The sequence below is a fragment of the Microtus pennsylvanicus genome, chromosome 16 (genome assembly GCF_037038515.1).
Source record: "Microtus pennsylvanicus isolate mMicPen1 chromosome 16, mMicPen1.hap1, whole genome shotgun sequence".
In the NCBI taxonomy this organism is placed as follows: domain Eukaryota; kingdom Metazoa; phylum Chordata; class Mammalia; order Rodentia; family Cricetidae; genus Microtus; species Microtus pennsylvanicus.
Genome location: NC_134594.1, coordinates 36292702 through 36315830, shown reverse-complemented (window position 1 = coordinate 36315830; position 23129 = coordinate 36292702). Strand labels below are relative to the sequence as shown.

The window sequence follows — 23129 nt, the reverse complement described above, 5'->3', positions numbered from 1 at the left end:
CTGATAATCCGGAATTTGAAGAAAGAGCATGCCAGGCACATTGGGGAAGAGGAAATGGTCTTGTACAGCCTTTTCTTTTCCCCTGAGACCAGTTCACATTTTATTTTGTTTGCTAATGCGTTTTCTGCAATGCTGGGTATTGAACCCGGAGCCTTGTGCCTGCTGGTCAAGGGCACTATCACTGGCTGTACCCCCTTTCCCTTCGCTCATTCCTGAACTCGTGAAGAAACATTAGGTTTCGACTAACTCATAAGTAACTTCCAGAATATTCATGAGCAAAACAGATTTTCTCAATGATGAAAATGACAAACACATCAAAAATAACATTAATTCATAGTACCCTGACGGCTGGTATAAAAATAAATGAAAAGAGTTGTACTATAGCGAATTAAGATTTAGGGGGGATTGGAAATGTACTTGGACTTGGAACAAAATTGCAGAGAAAATCCTGTGGCAAGAGAAAAATGATTTTTTTGCAGCTTTTCCATAAATGAAGTTGGATCAATGCAGGTGGTCATGTCAGGAATAGGAAACTCAGCTTCGCTGCCAAAGGGAGGGAGGAGAGGAGAGGAGAAGTTAGGAAGGGAGGGAAGTAGAAGGGAGGAAATTAAGGAAGGGAGGGGAAAAGGAAGAATGGAAGGAAAGGGAAGAGGAATGAGGGAAGGAGAGAGAAGGGGAGGGAGGGAGGGAGGGGGGAGGGAGGAGCCCCTCACTGAAGGCAAGGCAAGGATTTTATAATTCATGAGGAATTTCACTTGTTCCTCCACAATGAACTGAAGAAAGAATAATATTTATATCAATTAAAAACTGAAAATCAACTAGTGTTTTCAGCAAAGGGGATTCAATGACTAAGGTCCCAGTGAAATCACACAGATGATTGCGGGACTTCCTGCCACGCTCAGGTTAGCCAACGCTTTCCTGTGATCCAGACAGGATATTTCAGTGGAACAATTATCATCTCCCCCAATCACAGCTTAAAAGAAGCCTAATTCATGAATTAGGTTATTCTTTCCTGCTTTGCCTGTTATTGCTATTCATCCCCAGGCCTTATCATACCTGCTCAATTTCTACAACTGTTTTTTTTTTTCCTTGAAATTTTGAATAGATTCGGCTTTTATCATTCCTCTCCTCGAGGGCTTAGAAGGATAAATACTATTGTGGAGGCGTGCCGCAGAAGTGAGTACAATTTTAATAGGGTTATGATAACAGGATCTTTATCCCTGGACCGCGGCAATGAGCAGAGGAGGAGACTTCTGTTTCCAGATTAGAGCGCAGGCTTTGAAAATGAAAAGCGGATTATCTTATTAGCTTGGAAGCCGATGTACAGCACTCCAAGTCTTGTTTCTTGTTTGTGAAAGGAACCGTTCCAGGTGAACTTGCTGCTGGCCGGCTACTGCTAAGACAGGCCTTCTCCAAGGCAATCCACCCAACCCCTCCGTCGCTAAAACCTGCGCAGCTGCCGCGTGTAAATTGTCGATGAGTAACTATCGAGAGACACGCTCTCGCGGAGACTTGACTAGAGATCTTTTCTCATCGACTGCAAAATAGTCCAATGGGTTTAGCCTTTGCTATGCTTTAGAAAAACTGTGTTCAACTGAACATGAAAAAGCAACAAGGAGTCTTGGAGTTAATAAAACACCGATCCCAAATGATTTGGGGCTGCATCTGGTGGAACTCCATAAGGAAGGTCCGAGTATGGCGGTGGTGAAGGGGCAGGCCCCAGGGTGTGTTATGGGAGTCAGCGAAGGTCAGTCTCAGGTGCTCTCTTCATAACTGTTGCTCTGTTGGCAATGGCGAAATCCAAGTAAGTCAACAACCGGAGAATCATCCGGGATGGCAGGCGGCACTCTTTAAACAGCTCCTCCTCCCTACGGAGTAGCATTGCTCTCAACAGGACAAACTGACAACGTGCACAGAACACCCCAGCACATCAAACTTCACTGTATGCGATTCCTTTCAAGTTTGCAGATTTACGGATGATCTCTATACCCCCAAGGCAAGGATCTGCAGCTTCAAGCACTCAGCAATAAAGACATTACCTGTGTTCATATGCATGTATTAATTGCTTTTCGTGCCATAACAAAAGTATTTGACAAAAGCAACTCAAGAGAAAGGTTTACTTTGACATTTTGAGGAACTACAATCCACCATGGCAGGAAGGTATGGATCAGGACTCAGCTGGTCACGTGGCAATGCAGTCAGGAAGCAGAGAAAGAGATGAACGCTGGTGCTCAGCTCACTTTGATCTTTCATTCAGCCCAGGACCTCAGTCTATCAGTGGTACCACGCCTATTCGGGAGGGTGGATCACTGCCCGTCATCAGCTAAACTTCATGGAGAAATCCGCATGGATACACTTCAGAATTGTGTTTCCATGGTGATTCTAAATCAAGTCAAGCTGTAAAGAGTATTAACTATCATAACACATTTTGACAATTTTAAGTAGAAAATATGAAGATTTCATACTTTTATCAGATGCTGTGGTTTTGAAAGGTGGCCAACTTCATCTGGATGAGCCCTCATTGAGATTGTGTCAATTTGACATTTCAAGCTAGCCATCACTCAGTCTAAGCAGACCCAAACCCTCTTTCTGGCATTTTCCCTGTACACACAATCAGTCATCTCTTCCAGGAGTATTATATCCAATCAATGTGATAGCAATTACTGATGAATGGATAAAGTATAAATGACAGCCAGCCCTAGACCTCACAGATGGGAGGTCACCGGAAGCTCGGCCCCAGAATCAAGCCATTTCATCTACTCAAAGCTGGCCTGCATTTGCTCCAACCATCTCTCTTCCTGAAACCTCTCTCCCTGAATCCTCCAATATGATACCCTTGTAACATGCCTCCCACTTCCCAAGCCCAAACTCGTCTAACCACCCTCATATGCTACTGATTCCATGAATGATGGATCCTGAACCAGCCTCAAGCACTAGTTATCTGAACAGCATACTTATAAGAAGCAACTCTTTCCTTCCTACAACCTTGTGACCATGGAATCTATGCATTTCCATTGAAAACAAGTCACTAGTGTGCACTGAAAACCTCAAGTGGAAAGCCAAGAATGAAACTTCATTAAATCTATTATAGAAATTGGGTCTAAACTAGGGGTAATGTCTCCTCTTGCTCTCTTGAGTTTCTTTTCCTGCCAAAACTTTAAATGAATAAAACGAAGCTGTGCTCTCATTCACTCCTGTGCTTTCATCCTGGCCTCTCTAGTGCTAAAGATGAGCCACTTGAGACCAAAGGTTAGCACCTCTGATTACCAACTGGCTAGCAAATTTATTTAACATTTCTAGTATTTATTTCCTCATCCATAAAATATATTTAATAATATCAGTGACAACAGAGACCTGTTATGAACATATAATGAAAATCCTGCTAAAGAGATCTTTTTTAAAAAAAAAATATTTATTTATTTATTATGTATACAATATTTTGTCCATGTGTATGTCTGCAGGACAGAAGAGGGCACCAGATCTCATTACAGATGGTTGTGAGCCACCATGTGGTTTCTGGGAATTGAACTCAGGACCTTTGGAAGAGCAGGCAATGCTCTTAATCACTGAGCGATCTCTCCAGCCCCTAAAGAGATCTTATGTCTGATATTTCATCAGTCAATGATATGCGGCCATCTTGTTATTATAGGATGACTTTACTCTCCCTGGGTAAGCTCAAAAAAGACTTACCAATTTTAATGGGAATGGCCTGATTTTCTGGCATTCTTCATCTCAACATCTATTCTTACATCCTAGAAACACTCTACTAGACGATTCCAGCTTCTGAGAATCAAACATGTTCACATTGCACTTCCTGTTTCTATGATATTCATCTTTATTCCCTCACATTTTTAAAAGAGTTATGTATGTTTGTATGTATTCATTTGTTTTTGTTTGTTTATTGTATATACAGTGTTCTGCCTGCATGCATCTCTGCATGCCGGAAGAGGCCACCAGATCTCATTATAAGTGGTTGTTGAGTCACCATGCGGTTGCTGGGAATTTAATTCAGGACTTCTCAAAGAGTGGCCAGTGCTCTTAACCTCTGACCCACCTCTCCAGCCTTCTTTCCTCACATTTTTTTTCACTTTTTTAAAAAAATGGATAATTGAAGATTTACAGAGTTGTAAAAAAAACACACACACAATAAGATACTGTATACTGTTCACTGAGTTGTTTTACATACCTATAGTGCAATATCACTGGGAAACTAACTCTGATATAGTCCTCCAACCTTAACCAGATTTCTTCAGGCACCATGCTCTTTAGTTTTGTGCAGTTTTATCAGCTGTACAGGTTCATGTCATCACAGGCAGATCTATAAACTGTCCATCATAGGCATCCCTATGCTACCCTTTCATAGCATCCTCTCTCTCCCTCCCCCACCCAACTCTAGGCAGCCACTTATCTACTCGTTATCTCTATAATTTTGTCACTCCACTATACTCTTAAGAATGGAGTCACAAGATAAAGTTTTGAGATTTCCTTTTGTAAAACTCACAATGGTTCCCTAGAAATAGTCAACATAGTCAGAACATGGTGGGAAGAACGAACCACGGTGAACAATACCTTGGGGAACTGTGAGGTGAGGGACACTTCAGGAAAAGAGCGAGAGGGCCTTTGACCTCAGGTACAGTTCGTTCCCTGGGATGTTCTTGGAAGTGATTCCGTGCCTGTAGCAAGCATTTACGTTCAACTGATAAGACATGTTTATTCTTGTTGAATGTCAGAACGCAGATATGGAGCCCAATCCAGTTAGTGTACCCCCAATCTGGATAAAACCTCTGCTTTGCTTCCATACTTTCCCAGATTAAGTCTACAGCACATGCCAAGGAACTGTGTTTAAACTGGTCTGTCCTGAGAAAGTTCTGGGGAAGGGCTCCTCTGTCAATATTTAGTATGTGCTCACTGGTGTTTATTTACATGCTTTATGATCATGTATTGTGGATCGTGTTTTTCTGAACTCACACAACCTTGCTTGGATCATCGCTTCCTCTGTTATGTTCATGTATGAAGCACACTGGCATTGAAGTAAGGCTGTCTACAGTGTTAGCCTGTAGTCTACTCCATTCTTTCAGGAGCTCAGATGCCAGGTCCATCAGACAAGATCTGCACAGGTTGGTCGAAAATGAACAAAGGTCATGAATATCAATGGTCCTTTAATTCTCACTGCTACATAGGGCACTATGATCTGATGTACCACAAGTTAGGCTAACCACCCACACCTTTAAGTTTATTGGAATAGCTTTCAGGTTGTATGTGTTGTGAAGAAATCTGACATGAGCATTTGCTCTTGTGTTCTAGTGGGATACAAATGAAGCAAAGCAAATGCTGTGGTGTGTGATAGACACACATTTAGGTTTGCACACTGACCTATTTCACTTAAGAGTGGTTATCCCATACTGCACCCCCACCAGAAATATGTGAGCAATCCATGCCTTTGAAAATTTCTCAATGTTTAGTGCTATCACTAAATCTTATAATAACCATTTTGATCAGTGTATAGTGATATCTCTCATATTAATTTGGATTTGTACCAATTGCTCATGGGTGTACCATGTTTTCACATGCTTTCTTATAATTCCTAAACCTCATTCGTGAAAGGCATGACTTTTTTTCCCATTTTCCAATTGGATTATTTGAGTCTTACGTTGTTGGCTTCTAAGGTTTTAAATATATTCTAGACACAAGTTCTTTGTTAAATATGTGACTTGCAAACACTACATCCCAGCCTGCAGCTTGTTTTTTCTTCCAAAGTCTTTCACAGGGTAAGTGTTGATGAACCCTGCTTGCTAATTTTCCTCTTTTTGTGGATTGTGCTTTTTCAGCATCAGCTCTTCACTCAGCCTTAGGTCCTAAAGATTTACTCCTAAGACATTTCCCTAAATTACTCTTAGTGTTGTATTTTACACTTAAGTGTCCAGTCCACTATAAGGGGTTTTTTTCCCCATAAGACCTGTGAGCAAGTGGGTCCTTAGCTCATCACACAGGGTCCAGACAACCTGGCGGGTCCCCTCAACTTCACTTACACTGACATCCACAGAGCTTTACCCACACAGACAACCTAAGACTTTCAGGTGTAGCTATTCCCATTGTCAAGCTAGATTTTCTTGGTCCCTCCCCTCAACCCTGATAGAAGGTCACCTGATGTGGGATTCCCCTCTGTACGCTGTGAATATGTTTTATTACATTGGTTAATATAGAAGCTGCTTCAGCCTATAGCAGAGTAGAATATAGCCAGGCTGGAAGGGATATATATAGAGAGTGAGTAGGCGGAGTCAGGAGACACCATGTAGCTGCTAAGGGAGACCGACACCCCAGAACCTTACCTGTAAACCATGAGCCTCATGGTAAAATGCAAAATACTAGGAATGGGTTAATTTAATATGTAAGAGTTAGTTAATAAGAAGGCTAAGATAATGGTGCAAGCAGTATTGTAATTTATATAGTTTTGTGTGATTATTTTGGGTCTGGGCGGCCAGGAAATGAACGAGCAGTCTCCATCTACAGTCACCTTCTCTGTACTTTCCCCAATAACATTGTCCCTCCTCTTCCTCAGACAAAGCTGTCTGCACCCCTTTCTGCGTGCCCCCAAGATTCTTGTGTTCTTTCTATCACATACAACTTTTTCTCTACAAAATGGGGCTCACAGAAAACAACTTATTTTATGGAGTATTTGGAGAACTAAATGAAATCACATGTAAAGTATAATAAAAGCTAACCTAGATTTCAATCACTTCTCAATGTATTAATCATTGCTATTGAATGTATAATTGTGATAAAGTCTTTGGCAAATCTCATGTGATAGCTTATTATAGCTGTTAGTTCTGTATTGATTATGTACTCCTCTTCCTCACCAATCATGCTACATTTTCTTACTTATCCATTGCAGCATGGCACCATAGGCTCTGAAAAAAACATTTGTTTGAACAGAATTGCATGTCTAATTTCAATTATTATGCCATCAAACAAAACAAAACAAAAACCAAGCAATTAATTTCTACCTCTAATCAACAGATTGTTTAATTGAACTAATTATTTTAACGATTGATAAATAGCCCTCTTCTTCAACTGTTTTGTGTTATTGCAACTTTGAAAATTAAAAGGCTTATATAAAGGAAGGATAATCATGTTACTTAAAGAGACAGAAAGGTAGGCACCAGCAATGGTGGATGCTGCTGCTTTTCCCCTCCTCCTTCTCCTCATCTTCTTCCTCCTTCTCCTTATTCCTTTGCATCTTCTTCTGTTTCTTCAAGATCCCCAATACAACAGTATTCTTTTTATTAAGAGCAAGACCAATATTATGCGAACCTTATTAGGCAGATACTTCTGAGGCCATTTTCACATTCCGTCACACATGTTTGTAAGAAGGGTTAGTGACAGAGAATTAGCTGAACATTGAGGTGAAGAATGAGAACTTAGAATTCTAGAAGATATGGCTGATGGAAATGGGAAGGGTTTGACAGACCGCCCTGAAAGAAAACTGGCAAATTCATTCGTAGAAAGTGGTTATATAAAAATAAAAATTTCCAGAAAAGCATCAAATCTCTTATGCCACTGAGAAGTCTCAGAATATAGACGTAATTAACTACAAAAGCAGAGCTCAAAATGTTTGGGTACAAAGTTAAAGCTGGGTGGGAGGAATAAGTTCTGGTGTTCTGCTGGGTGTCTATAATTAACACAGTAGAACATGTACTTCAACATAGACAGGAGAGGATTCAGAGTGTTTTACCACAGAGAAATGATAAATATTTACAGAGATGGTTATGAAAATTGTCTGATTCGATTATCATAGAGCGCACATCTGTATCAGAACACCACACCATTCTACCCAGCTTTACAACTGAAAACAAGCCACAGAAAACAAAACATAAAAATAACTTCAAAATCTCTCCAAAGTTGTTATGTAAGAATTTGGGTTTGCCACTTGCTGCCAGAAGGCCGGATTTGGTTTCAAGATGCACCATCTCTAGCCCAATGGAGTAAACCTTGGCTAAGCCATTTCCAGTGCCAGTATCTGGTTCAGGAAGAGGCACGTGACACGTTCTGGGCAATGAATGGGGTATGAAAGAGCGTCACCTACGAAGTTGGTCTTGTTCTTAAAAGAAACAGATGTGAGAAAGAAGGCATTCTACTCTGGGTCTTTATGAGGATGCTCTGAGTTCTTAAAGTCATCACACTGACAAGCCAACACAAGATGGAAGGCCAGAAAGCTTGAAAGGACAATGGTGTATAATGAAACGTCACAGTCTCTGAAAATAAATGAGAACACCTCTAGCTCCAGATATCTTGTTAGATCAGCTAGGCCCTCCTCTCCTGTCAGCTTTATGGATTTTCTCTTTCTAGTCTACAAATCTATCTTGATGGACACTGGTTTGGGGTCATCTCCTGGTGCTACAGTTTGAATATAAAATGTCTCCTCCAGACTCATGTGTTGTACTCCTCGTCTCCAGATGAGGGTGCTCTTTGTGGGGATTGGGGGCCAATCACTGGGAACAGGTCCTTAAGTCTATCTTATTCTAGACTTTTCCCGTCTTTCTCTCTACTTTTGTCAGCCATGAAGTAAACTGCTCTGCTCCAATCTCTCTACCATGATGAACTGAAACCTTCCAAACCAATGATTGAGTGTCTTCTCTCTCTCTCTCTCTCTCTCTCTCTCTCTCTCTCTCTCTCTCTCTCTCTCTCTCTCTTTCTCTCTCTCTCTCTATCTATTTATCTATCTCTATCTCTTATCCACTCAGGTAGTTTTGTCATGGTGATATAAAGTCTGACACACTGAGTCTGCCTGTTAGAGACTTTAAACAGGAAACCTGCAATTTAGTTGATCTAAAGTATGTTCAGGCTTTCAGTTAATATTCTAGAAGAGAAACACCCAGGCTTGCTATACATATCGTGAGGAAGAATAATAAAAAGGCACAGACATAAGACACAGGAGGCCTGGGTTCAAAAACTCACTTTGGTACCTCACCAAGCCCTGGGCAAGAAGTTTTGTTTGCCAGAACGTCAGATCATTTATTGTGAAATGCCTACAGCAAAGCCTACACTCAAGGTTGGTGCAGAGTATTAAACGCAATCATGCAATAATAAAAGGCCTGTCAAATAGGAAACAGAATAAATGTTAGTTTCTTCTCCCCTAATTAATCCTCTGTTAAGATGAAACACGAACTCAGTTTATTAGACCGTTAATTCAGATGCTGTCTTTCCGGCAGGAATCACTCTGACAGCAGGGCTGTGCCATCAAGAGTAATTTCCGCTGAAAATCTCCCAATCTTAACGCTTCTCCCCTGAAGCCTGATGTGCTGCCGAGGGCTCAGGCTGGGTTACTTCCAGCCCTGAAGAAAATTGATGTGAAGATCCACAGTTGGAGGGTTTCTCCACCTTGATTGTTGTATTTTCACACCTTACAGAAGGCATGTGGGTAGAAATAATGGACTACAGGGAACACGCAAGAACTCTCCCTTCAAGTTACTTCCACGCTTTCTGTGACATTGCACCACAAGCTAATCTCCTGGTAATTATCACCAACCTCCTGAATACAATTAATTAACATACTATCCTAAGGATATATTGCGTCTGGAACATAGGAAGAAAAGTAGGGCTTGATTTTTTACAAGAAGCATTTTTTGATACTATCTTAGAAATATAGGCTATTGTGCAGGTACTCACTTTTATGATGAATAGAATACACATTTACTTAGTTACCAATTTGCTTGAATGATATACAAAAAGAGGCTAATATTGGTTAAAATGTAACAAAAAGATAATTGGATATCAAAAGTCTTAAAAATGCATTTACACGTTGACCTAGAGAATTTAGTTCTAGAAACTTATTTTAAAGAAAGAATTGAGTGTTTATCCAATAATTATTCCTTTTTATTTTACATGTATGGGCATTTTGCCTGCATATATGAGTTTGCATGTGCACTGCATGTGTGTCTAGAGTCCATGGAGGCCAAGTGACAGTGCTGGGTCCCCTGGAACTGGAGTCAGGACAGTGTACATCACCAGTGGAAGCTGGGAACTGATCCTGGGTCCTCTGCAAGAGCAGCAAGTGCTCCTAACTCCCTACCTCCATTGTAATTTTTTGTTTGTTTGTTTGTTTTGAGACAGGGTTTCTCTGTGTCACAGCCCTGGTGGTCCTGGAACTCACTATGTAGACCAGGCTGTCCTTGAACTCACAGAGATCCACCTGGCTCTGCCTCCCAAATACTGGGATTAAGGGTATGCGCCACCATGGACAGTTATTTTTAAAGAATATTATTACAAGAAAATAGTCTACTAATTCAAACGTAAAAGATCCAAGAGAGTTTCAGAATGTCTATCAGTGGAATGCAGTATAACTACGGACAATGAAATTATCAAAAGGAAGATATTTATTGCCATGTAAAGGTTCACATGACATGCTACTGGATTCTGAGAGGTTATACTCTATGTGCAGTGTATCATCATTTAACTAAATTAATATACATATACATAAAACTTCCAATATTGTAAACCAAACAAATGTGAATACTAATCCTATTTTCTCCCATTTTGATTCATTGGGGTTTTTTTTGTAGTAAGCAAGAAGAAATTGTATAGAAAAGAAAAGTAATATTTAAAAACTCAAAATTAAAAAATTGTCTTTTTAGGTTGAAGCAGCAGAAAGAGTTTGTTATTATCTACTCTATAGATTGAGTTTGCTTTCTGTGACTGTGATAAAACATTCTGAGCAAGAGCAACCTGGGGAGGCAAGTTTTGTTCAGCTCACACTTCCACATCACGGTTTATCACTGAGGGAACAGAGGCAGGACCTGGAGGCAGGAACAGAGGAAGATGGCGCTAGGGATGCAGTGTACTGGCTTACTAGTCAGCCTTGCTCAGTTTGCTCCTTTAATAGAACCCCAGACCACCTGCCCAGGGGTGGTATCTTCCAGCTAGACCCTCCCACATCAGTCCAGAAAAGACTCCCCAGACTTGTCTGTAGGTCAAACTGGTGGAGGCGTTTTCTCTGTGGAGGTTCCCTCTTCCCAGATAACTCTAACATGCATAAACTGAGAACAACTGACCAACACATGGAATCTCAATTCTAGCTTCTTAGATGTCTCGCATGGTTTGACTTAGGAGACTCCAGACAAACTGAGGATAAGAAAGTGTTAGGCTGTTTTCATGAGGGATGTACTTCTTCTGAGGTTCAAAGACCTGGGTGATCTGGGTGAGAGAAGGAAGCTTCTCTCTCATCCTACAGCTGACCACGAACTAGATGCTAATGTACGGATTCGGCACTGGTGGCAGACGGAGCATCAGGAAAATTGTGTCCCTATGTTTGGTTGATTCTTTGTGTTTTCTTGATGATGTCCTTCACTAGGATAAAACCTGATTTGTATCCACTCTGGGAAGCAGTTCCTGACTGGCATTTCCAAGCAGGCTCTAGCGGAACCCTGCCTACTGACCTAGATTCAGATGTATTTATAATATTCGTAATTGTTATTGTCACCAGTTTTTTCCCACACTCTGCTATTTACTCTGTCAAGTACTTCCAAACACATTTCACCAAAACTCTTAACAACAATGCTGGAAGATTTAAGCTGCAATTATTCATTTTATAGATGAAGGGTAATATTGTCCAAGATTATATGGGTAGGAAGACATAGAGTCAAAATGAGAAGCCAGTTCTACTTGGATTGACTTAGAGATCTTGTAACTCAGCAGTTTTCAACCTGTGGGTCTAGACCCTGTTGGGGTCCCATGTCACATAGCCTGCATATCAGATATTTCCATTACAATTCACAACTGTAGCAAAAATTCATTTATGAAGTAGCAGGAAAATAATGTAATGGTTGAGGGTCACCACAACATGTATTAAAGGGTCACAGCACCAAGAAGGCTGAGAACCACTGCTAAATATAGTTGTCTAAATAATAATAATTCCATTATTTTAATGATTGTCTCTGGGGAGAGAGTTCAGGTGGCTGCTGCTGCGTGTTCGTAACTCTGAATGCATGATTCAAAAAAAAAAATCAAACCACTTCGCAGCCACAGAAGTGATTTGCTCCAAGTCAAGGCTCTTGACTGCTGGTGACAGGGATGCTCAAGACATAACTGAAGATCCTGTGTGTTCAGCCCGTGCTGGCTGGCTACCTCTCAGTCTCCGCAACCTCAGAGCCATGTATAGAAAACAATTATACTACGTGTTCTAAATATCTCATCTGTGAGTATCAAATGAGACTGTACATGCAAGCACTTTCCAGTATACGAAGGTCGAGAAGTGGTATGCCAACTGCTTCTTTCCTCAAACCCAGGCAATGTCACTTTTAGGCGGCATTTTGTAAAAGAACTGAGTGAAGGGTTTTAGAAATATGGAAAAACTTTAATGTGAAAACGTCCTATGGGTACTTTTTCCCTAGGTTTACTGTTATTAAGTCCTGAGGAAAGTTATTGGCTCAGTGTTCCCATTTCCCATCTAATGCCTTTAATTTAATGTTTCCGTGCTAGGTACAGAAGGTCTTTGCCACAGGACTTAAGACTCTCCTGTGAGTTGCTGTGAGAAAATCTCCTTACCCGTTTTGGTTTCTGCTCCCTAGGAGCAAATTAGAGCTTTGGTGGAGATTTGCTACGCACTTTGGTTTAACTTCATGTGAGAGTTGGCACAATTATTCAAGAGCAGCATAATAAGGCTTAGGATTAGAACAGCATGCAGACTATTCTTAAACCAAAACAAAAATCTAATAACTTAGAGCTGGGGAAAGCAAGAGACTTTTCTTGGCTATATTTCAAAATCTGCTTAAGTTATAAAACTGATATATGGTCATGTTTTAAAATGTGAATGGTCTACATAGGGCAGAAGGCAGAGAGCTCACGATATAACGTCCACTTCCTATTGACAATTTATCATATGGACTTTGAATGTCCTCTATGATGACACAAGCAAGTGACTGTAAATATCTATTTTAACACAGCACCACTCTGGTAGACTACTCTTGAAATGCCTTATTTTTTTCTCTCCTGAAAGTTTGATCTTACAATTTTCATGTCCATATGCATGGCTGTAACCATTTTAAACTTTCCTCCACAGCATCTCATAAATTATGAACGTGTTTTTCTCAGCATTGAGATTGGACTATTTATAGAGATTTTAGTATCACAAATAGTGCTATAGGCAATCTCACTACATCTTCATTCGATCATGTGAGTATATCAAGGAATTGTGGGGGTGTTGTCTGTGTGTGCACGTGTGTTCATGTGTGCACATTTGCTACACACATGTACATACAGGGGTGTGTGGGCCCTTGTGAGTGTACACGGGCGCCAGAGAAAGACATCAAATGTTTTTCTCTATTACTCTTTTCCATAACACCTTATTGCCTGGACAGAGGGTTTCTCCCTGACCCGAAAGCTTGACTCTTCAGTTAGACTGCCCAGACAGCCAGCTCTCCAGAACTGCCTGAATCTTCTCTCCAGTGCTGGGTTACAGGCATAGTTGGCCATAGCTGGCTCTTTTATTAGATTCTAGGAGTTCAAATCTGGTCTTCACGTTCTCATACTTGAAGACAAAGTATCTTACCCACTGAAACATCTCTCCAACCCTTTGCAGGAAACTTCTCAGGAGTAAAATCAAAAAGGAAGTCAAAAGTCACCAAGTCAGACATGGTGGTTCATGTCTGTACTGGCAGCAGATGGGAAACTGAGGCAGGGAGATCTCTGCTGGTATGACGCCAGCTTATGCTACAGAGTGCGTCCCAGGTCAGCATGCAATTGAGGTCCTTTCTTAAGGCACCAGATACTATGCATTTAAATATTGGCAGATAGGTCAAAGTGCCTTTTTATGGTAGTTTCATTATTTGTTCTTCCCCAAGCACAGGAGCCTGAGAACCCTATATGTAGATATAGATGGGACACAGAGCTGGACTCCTAAACTGAAGTGCATGATGTTAGTGACTTGGTATAAACTGCTTTTAACACTAGTAGACTTTGACAACAAGAAGTGGTAAATGCTTGATGTCAGGTGCACTGAGGATCACTAAGCCTTTCACGTTGGGAACAGTGTTGAAGAGAACTGAATTTCATGAAGAGATTGACAGTCATGGGATGCTTTCCATGTGTCAGTAAGTTCACTGGCCACATATGACATCACCCATTCCTCCCAACACCCCTGCAGGGAAGGAGCCGCTATAGTTACAGAGGAGAAAAACAAGGCATCTAAGACTTAGGTATATCTGCCAAGGTCACCCAGCTGATGAGAAGCTGATGAGTTTCAATCTGGAAAGCCTGGGCTCGGAGTCAGGTACGTTAAATGCTGTGCAATATGCCGCTCTTCTCCAATGATACACTAGTCACACTTGTAAGAAACCCAGTCTGTGTCAATAACAGCAAGAACACAAAGGACAAAACGTCATTGCCACCCCAGTCATTTCAAGTGGCTTCCTAGCCCTGTATTCACCCTCATCAGAAAGCTGCTAAGACAACAACATGCTCACATTTCCTTAATCACAAGTGTGTCATCATATATAACACATAGTGGCAAATGGCATTTTCCCACAAAGTTCAAGGTCACTGTGCCCCTTTAGTCTTGGGGCAGGGGTACTAAGAGCCACTGTCTGCTGGACGCGACATGGTTGCTGTACACATGAACTCATAGCAGCTGTAGTAACTTATGCAAGGCCTTTACAAGATCAAACTGATTTACAAACCAAGGCACGACTAGAGAAGGCTCATAGTCTCAGAGCTCAGAACGCAGTTCCAATTCATTTTGCCACCTCCCGCTCCCAACTGTATGGACTTCACATCTCTAGCTTCATCTACGAGACCAGTAGTAATCTAGAGGACCAGCATCATCCATCTCTCATGAAGACTTTTAAAGTCTAGCACAGGCCTCTAGCCCAAAGTTTGTGGATGAAGCACAGAGTAACTGTGCTCAAGCTCCCTACTGAAAGATGCCCCAACCCATCTGTCGCTCCTCCTTGCCCCATGTTTTATTCCTTTTTGTTTTGCTAAGGAAGGAAAAGCATGATAACCTATAGCTAGATCTAGAACCGAAAAGAGGCTCAGCTTGTGAAAGCCCCAAGATTTTATGGTCAGAGTGGGTGGTACTGTATTTTTGTGCCAGGCAAGCCTAGCTATGAGTGGCCATGAGATCTATGTTTTCATCCTCACAAAGCCAATTAGCAAGCAAACGACACATCACCCAAAGGTCTTTTTATCATCACAGCTTATTAGGCACAAGTCAGTGCACATGGTAATTTAGGAGGTTTTGAAAGTTAATTTGTTTTATCTCTTTAATGTTTTTTTTTTCTTTACTGGAATTATTTTCTGCTGTGGTGGGTAGAACCCAGGGTCTCATGTACGATAGATAACAAGTACTCTACCACTAAGGTGCATTCTCACTCAGAGAAGTTTTCCTTTTCGTACACTCCGATGGTGATGTAATGTTATTTCAGGGCTTGTCCTGCACTGTACAATAAAACATGACAGGCTGAGCGAATATGCAAATTTGACCATCAATTTTAAGGACAATTAAATGCTTGCTCTGAGCACCTCACATTACAGTACAAGTCTATGAAGCTCACTCCTCATTTCTGTTCTTACACTTTATTTAGCATCCAAGCTTTGCTGGCCCTTCTCTTCTGTTGTGGTTGTGAATCTCCATTAGAATGCATTTAGTCTTTTTCTTCTTTGCATTTGATCAATTACTTTTGGCCTTTTTTTAGTTAGGCAGTGGCTTTAGATTGTTCTATGAGAAGGTATGGACACTGTGTCCATACTGTTGACCCTTATATCATCCCACAACGTGAATGGAGACCTTCAGTTAGATGGGCTAGCCTTTGCCAGCATTGCTGGTCAGGATTGGGTCTGTATGATGCCAAGACACATTTGTATAAAATAAAGTTTAATGATAGCAGTTTACTCACACTGCCTGTTAGGAATGTATGGGTTCAAAGAAAGGTGCTTTTATGTTTGAATTTGGAAAGAGAGAGTATACTTTGTCAGAATGATTGGTGTCTAAAAACATAATCTTGATTCCATGCCTTAATCTTTTATATAAGAAAGTATATGTTTTAAAGTCTCTAAATAATGGAAATTTAAAGCCAAGCAAAGTTTGAGGAAATGAATAACAGTGCCTGAGATATGTTCAGTTGGAGCAGAGGTTCTCAATTTGTGGGTGTTGACCTCTTTGGGGGTTATATATCAGTATATATGATATCCTGCATATCAGATATTGACATTATGATTCACAACAGTAACAAAATTATAGTTACAAAATAGCAATGAAATAATTATATGGTTGGAGTTCACCACAATGTGAGGAACAGGATTAAAGGGTCACAGCATTAGGAAGCTTGAGAACCACTGGATAGGAGTGTCTAAGAACTAGGTAAGAAAGGCAAGGTACCTAGAATGCCAAGCTTCAGGAGACACTATCTCTAACACACCAAGGTGCCTTCACTTCAGTGTTCAGCTCACTTTCCCCTAAATTCATCTGGTGGACTTTATAGAGATGCCACCTTGCCAACCAACAACATTGAATCACCCAGATCTCTTTATAGAGATGCCACCTTGTCAACCAAGAACACCGCATCACCCAGATCTCTTTATAGAGATGCCACCTTGTGGACCAAGAACATTGCATCACCCAGATCTCTTTATAGAGATGCCACCTTGTCAACCAAGAATACCGCATCACCCAGATCTCTTTATAGAGATGCCACCTTGTGGACCAAGAACATTGCATCACCCAGATCTCTTTATAGAGATGCCACCTTGTCGACCAAGAACATTGCATCACGCATATCTCCCACAAAACAAAAGACTGTCTTTTCTTTGATGTGCTTGATGTGCTCATATGGCTCCTTTATCAAGAATCAGCTGGGTGTAGTTACATATGTGTATGTTCTCTATACTAGTCTATCAATCTATGTATGGTTTATTGTAACACCATGATGTTTTCCTTACTATGGCTTTATAGCTTATTTTAAAATTGGGTATTAGGATTGCTAATTATTGCTAAGATTTCTTTTCGCTAGGGGTTGCTTTTCCATCTTTTATTTATCAGTATGAATTTAGGATTTTCCCCTAGTACTGTGAAGAATGTCATTGATATTAAAGGATGTTCACACCAAATCTACAGTTCACATTAATTGTCCTGTCTCCGAAAATGGAGGTCTTCCCATCTTCCAGTGTTTTCTTCAGTCTTATTCCTTAGTGTCTTCTAGTTTCATCACCATGGTCTTTCACTTGTCTTACTAGGTTGGATCTTAGGTACATTTTAGACTATGTACATGGGATGTTTTGCTGATTTCTTTCTTGGTGAGTTAATTATTATTGAATAACAAATCTAATAAGGTTGTATATTGAATTTGTAAACAGCCACTTTGAAGAACACTGTTTCAATTCTAAAAGTCTTTTGTTGAATTCTCTGGGGCTTTCCACATACATAATGATATCATCTGCAAGCAGGGATAATTTAGTAGAATCAAGAATTGAAATACAGGGCTACATCAAATTGAAAAGTTTTATCAAAGGAAAGGAAATGCTTGAGTCCCTTTTGATATTTATTCAAAAAACAAATGTCACATTTTTCTTCTCCTTCCTTTTTCCTCCAATTAATCTCAAAATCGTAGGCACATGGAAGCACAAACCTGAGCACACATGTATACACACACATAAAGGCATACTTTGTATTTTTTGTCTTTCCCATTCTTTCCATACCTACTTCAAGACTTCATTCCTTCTTATGACTAATGGTCCTCTAACAGGTGATCCTGTCTCCCATAGGTCTCCAGTCATTGCTGCCTCTGTACCATGGCCATATCACACAGACTATGTTGATTGCTTCAAAAAGAAAAAGAGGTAGCCTACAGAATGGGAAAAGATCTATGCCAGGTTTCAATCCAAGAACATACCAAAAAAACCTTAAAAAACCTGAACAGTAGAGCAAAGAATTCATTCAATAAATGGGAAAATAATTTGAGCAGACACATCTCAAAAGAAAAACCACAAACACTCAGTAAATGTGTAGAAAGTGCTCAGCATCTTTAGGATGCAGGAAATGCAACTCAAGACCAAATTCCATCTAATCACAACCAGAATGAATATTACATTAACAGACAGCTGCTGGTGGAGATGATATATTGATGGTGTGGGTATACATTATTATATTCACCGTGGAAACCATTGGGGAAATTCTCACAAAGCTAAAAGTAGAGGTAACTTAAGATCCATCTATACCACCTCTGGGAATATTCCTAAAATTAATGAAGTATGCATGCATAAGAAATACCTGAGTATTGAACAAGCATATTGTGATGCTGTTTGCAGTAGCCAAGCTATAGAATCCATCTAACATACATCACTAGATAAATAGATTAAGAAAATAGAATGTGCTTACCCAATGGAACATTATTCACCCCAAACAAATAATAAAACTGCATCATTTTCAGGAAAGTGGATATAGCTAGTGGCTGTCATGTTAAGTAAAATAAATCAGATGCAAAAATGTATGTACTCCCCATGTTTTCTCTCAGACAAAATAAGCAAGATTTAGAACAACAACTTTAAAGTGGTAGAAAGATTACTAGGGACAGGAAATGAAGGAAACGAGGACAGAGGGACAAGGATCATGAGAACACATGTGATAGAGGGATTACTAGGAACAGAGATTGAAGGGAACGAGGAAGGAGGGACATGAATTGTGGGTGCACATGTGGAAGAGTGAATACAAGGAAAGCATGTAACTTGTATGTACAAAAATGTCACATTGAAATACATTAATATTTTCAACCATCACACATTAATAATTACATAAAATATAGTTCATAAAGAAATGCAATTAACTGAGCCTCTAGATATAGAATATTCAGATAAGCCTCAGCTGTTAAACCAAAGTCATTCTCTTCCCTGGAACTACTGCCAACCAGTGACAGAGAATAGCACACACACAAGCCCTGAATATTTCTGCCCATTATGGGACTCCAATAATACAGCAGGAAACCATTCTCTGCCCAATTTTGCTTCTTCTCTTTCATCTTTACTGTCTTATGAACCATTTAGTGTACTAAGGCCCTTATCCTTTCTTCCCAGAGGACCAAATTGGCATATTCAGTAAACAGCTAGGCATGTCAGTTGGTAACTGGAGCTAGAGATGAGGTGGTACACTCCAATGTTTATGCTATGTAGTGATCAGAAGACCTGACTCTGGCATTCAGGTTCAAATCCAAGCTCCTCCACTTACCTATTGTAAAATGATACAAGCTCTATTTACTTCTCAGTGTCTCATCTATAGACTGGGAATATTAACAGTAACTGAAGGCTATGTGGAATAATTCAGCTAAAGTACTTAGCACAGGGGCTGAAGAGAGGGCTCATAAGTTAAAAGCATTTGTTGCTTTTACAGAAGATCCAGGTTCAGTTCCTAGCACCCTCATGGTTGACTCACAACTGCCTGTCATTCTACTTCTTGGGGCTCTGATGCCCTCTTCTGACCTCTGGTCGTACTACACGGACACAGTGCAGATATATGCACTCTGGAACGTACACATATACATAAAATAAATAAATAAATATCAAAGACAGAATAGTCAGCATAGTGCCTGTCCCACGTCTGACAGACAGAAGAACATGCTCAACAAATATGAAAGATCACACAAGTGTGCGTCCGTGTGTGCTCGTGCAAACACACACACAGACACACACACTAGATCTTTTTCAGAAGCTGCTCACTTCCTCAAAGAATTTCCTATAGAATATTAAGGCAAATGAAGATAATTTAAAACAATTTGAAAGCATCCTTACAATTTGTCTCTCAATTCCATTTCCTGTTACTTGCAGTGCGGCTCCCCTTTCACACAATTCCCCCCTTCTTTGTCCACTGTCATCATTTGTCTCCTCCCATCTTCCCTTCTTACCCACCCCAAGCGACTGTCCCTCCCCCTTTTTAACTTAGCGAGGAGTTCCTCCCCATCCCAACTGTGACCATTCCTCTACTGGCAAACTTATAGACTGCATCATTTTGAAACCAAGTAGAACAAATGAAAAATAATAAAAGTCTCAGACTGAGCTGAAGGTTTCTGTGCCTCCATAACACTGCTATGCAGAAAAATTCTCTGTCATTTCTGCAGAAGAAATAAAGAAAAATCTTCTCTTCCCTGCTTACCTTTTTGTCCCAGTCCAGGAGACAGTCTGTTGGTGTGGTGCTTAGTAAGTGTTTTAAGATTTGAATGTTTCAAGTTTTCAGTTGAAGATGCATGGTCAGTCTACAAGGTATATTTTCAGCATACTATACATGGGATCTAAAGATGAAATGTTTAGTAAAACACTCCCAATTCCCAAATGGGGACACGATAGTATAGGAGAACAACATGTTTTTAATCACATACCTGTGGGAGTCCTAGAAATGGGTTTTATAAAATAAAGACTGGGTCTCGCAAGCATCTAGAAGTGAGTGGGAAATCATAACCAGGGACAGATGGCAAATGTGGCGTTCTTTCTTTCCACTATTGAGTACTTACGACATTTCCTTCTAGGCAGCGCTGAATGCCAGCACGTTGCCACATAATGCTATCCAAGCTCAGAAAAATGAATCCTCTTTTGTTACCACAAAACTGACTTCACACAAAACCGCCAACTTCAGAAGTAGAGCAAAAGTATTTTGTAATACGACTGAGTGCATAAATTGATTTTACAGTTCTTAATACATATATATTAATATTTTATAATACATGCAAAATTGCTACTGATTCTTCAGCTGTCTTGGGCATTTAATTGAAGCTGCCATCAAGATATTTTATATTCAAAGGAAAGATTTTTTTCCATGATGGAGAACATAGTCAGGTGCATTTATAGAGCTGGAAATAACTAATACCTAAAATGAAAATCAATTCCGTAGAGAGCAATATATGAAGACAACATTGAATGTCTCACACTTGGTTTTAAAGGCTCCTAATACTTGTGCTGTTCCAAGGAACCACCCTATATATTGAAATTCACCAATTACTACTTTCAATAATCATTAATTAGACATGGTTGGTAAAAAAAATCACCATTAAAAGTCATATAATTAAAAATCACATGTAGTCCTCTAGTGAGTGCAACAGCTAAGCTGTTAAATATTAAATCATGAAAAATAAGAAGCAAAAGTGGTATTCACAGTAACTTTCAGGAATATCAGTGTTTATTGTTGCAACTTCATAAGCAGTGTTACTGAAGTTTACAATCATCTTAAATTCAGATAAAATAAATATCTTTATATTTTATAGTCAATATCACGAAGAAAAATGATTAGTCAATACAGAATAATGAGGCTATTTACTACTTTGCTTACAGTGTATGAAGAACTACAAGCCAGCATAAACACAAACCTAGACTTCCACCTCCCTGTTTACGATTTAAGAAACCCCCACTTCCAAACACCCATAGCCACTCTGCATTTAGAAATTGCCTCATAAAGGTGCGTTTTGTTTAATCTCTTAGAAAACTGCTTTCCTCGGTGAGTTCTGACCTGCTACATTACTTCCTCATCTTTACAGTGAGTCAATACTGGTCTCGAAGGGCAAGAGGACCATGCAAAACAACAAAGATGGGGAATCAAGTTGCTGTTACCTTGGTGGGCAAAGCTCAAGACAAGTTGTTTGTCGGTGGCACGTAACAGTCATAATTACCTCACCAACACAATTAGACGCTCACACACATGGTCTCGAAAACAAGCCTAAAATAAAGTGGTGCCAGCATCTTTCAAGCCTACGGATTTGAAATAGCAATTAAGCCTGCACCTTAAATCATTTGTCTCTCTAACTAGAGGAGCAAGTCCCGAGGATGTAAATCTCACCCAATGAGACAAGGGCTGCTGGATGCATTATTAATTGCCAAGTAATTTCTTAATTTTAGAATTTAACTCTCCACACCAGAAAATAAGCAACGTGATTTATGGAGCCCACACACTCATGCCGCTTTCTGGGAGTTCCACAACCACAGGCACACACCCTGGGATTCAGCATACATGCAGTTTTTGCAAATACGTGGCCGGATTCAGCTACAGCAAATCTACTCTGACTACTTATCACCCGAGCACTAATGGTTAGAGTAGCTAAAATGCCTGCTGAACACTGCAGCGCAATGCCCCCCTGGGCTTATGCCGGAGCACAGCCACGTCTCTTCCCTTAGCGATTGCTGACTTTTAAGAAGGCAGGTGACAGGGGCTGGAAATGTTCTGCAGCCGCCCAGGTAACTCTCGTCTGCAATTCCTCCAAACCCAGAGCCCCCTCCCCCTACATACACACACACACACACACACACACACACACACACACACGCCTTTCATTTCTTTAAAGAAAGCAAGCTTTTAAATAGCTATCTAACACATGCCCTCTGCATGGGTTTAAGAATGCATTTTTCTTGTACTTGCTGCTGATGTGTAAAGATGTTTCCAGATCTGATTAGGAGACCTGGCTGCTGCGCATAAAAAAGTACTGCTTTCAACAAGACTCCTTTAGTGAAATCTGCCTGATCAGACAGACGTATGTGCACATAAATTACCCATATTTTACACACATGCCCGCGTTAACAAGCATGCATGCACACGCACACCAAGACCTGCTATTAATCCCCTGCTCTATAAGCCCCCTTTCACAGGCTTTTGCATGCATGTTATTCAAAAGAGAGATCTTTAGGGGAAAAAATGGTAAGCAGCTGCATCTGATGCACTCGAAAGTGGCATGTTAGAGAAGCAAATACGTTACCAGTCGCATTTTGAAGTTTCCAGAGCACCTGCAGGTAACAGGAGACCGGATCAGAGGCTGGCGCGCGGTGTTCCCTCAGAAACACAGAGCTCGACGTGGCTGTGGGGGAATGTGGAGAGAGTGTGAGCTGGAAACCTTTGAGTTGAGCTCGCTGTAAGCATCAGAGAGCCTCAAAGAGGAGAAAGGAAAAGGCAGCCCACAGACAGCGAGCCGGCAAACTTCTGGCTCGTCTCCAAGGCAGGAATGAATTCTCTGTAATTGGGAGATGGATAGTTGATGGAAATGAAGAGAAACTTGGATTTCCCAGCGAATTTGCTCAGTCACGCAGAAATGGGCAGGTAACCAGCGAGCTCATTTGAAGCAGTCATTCAGGAAGCAGTACGGAATAAAAACATTAACAGAAATTGTTGTTGGGGGAAA

General features: G+C 40.5%; 1 protein-coding gene across 1 annotated transcript in view; it reads right to left on the bottom strand.

Annotated features, from left to right (window-relative positions):
• The window catches only part of Schip1 (schwannomin interacting protein 1), a 644640-nt gene extending 621810 nt beyond the window's left edge, over positions 1-22830 (bottom strand). Inside the window, exon 1 of the mRNA XM_075951114.1 lies at positions 22710-22830. Within this exon, the coding sequence (XP_075807229.1) occupies positions 22710-22718 (9 nt within the window). The 5' untranslated portion in view covers positions 22719-22830. The remainder of the gene's footprint in view (positions 1-22709) is intronic.
• Between the last annotated feature and the right edge of the window lie 299 nt (positions 22831-23129).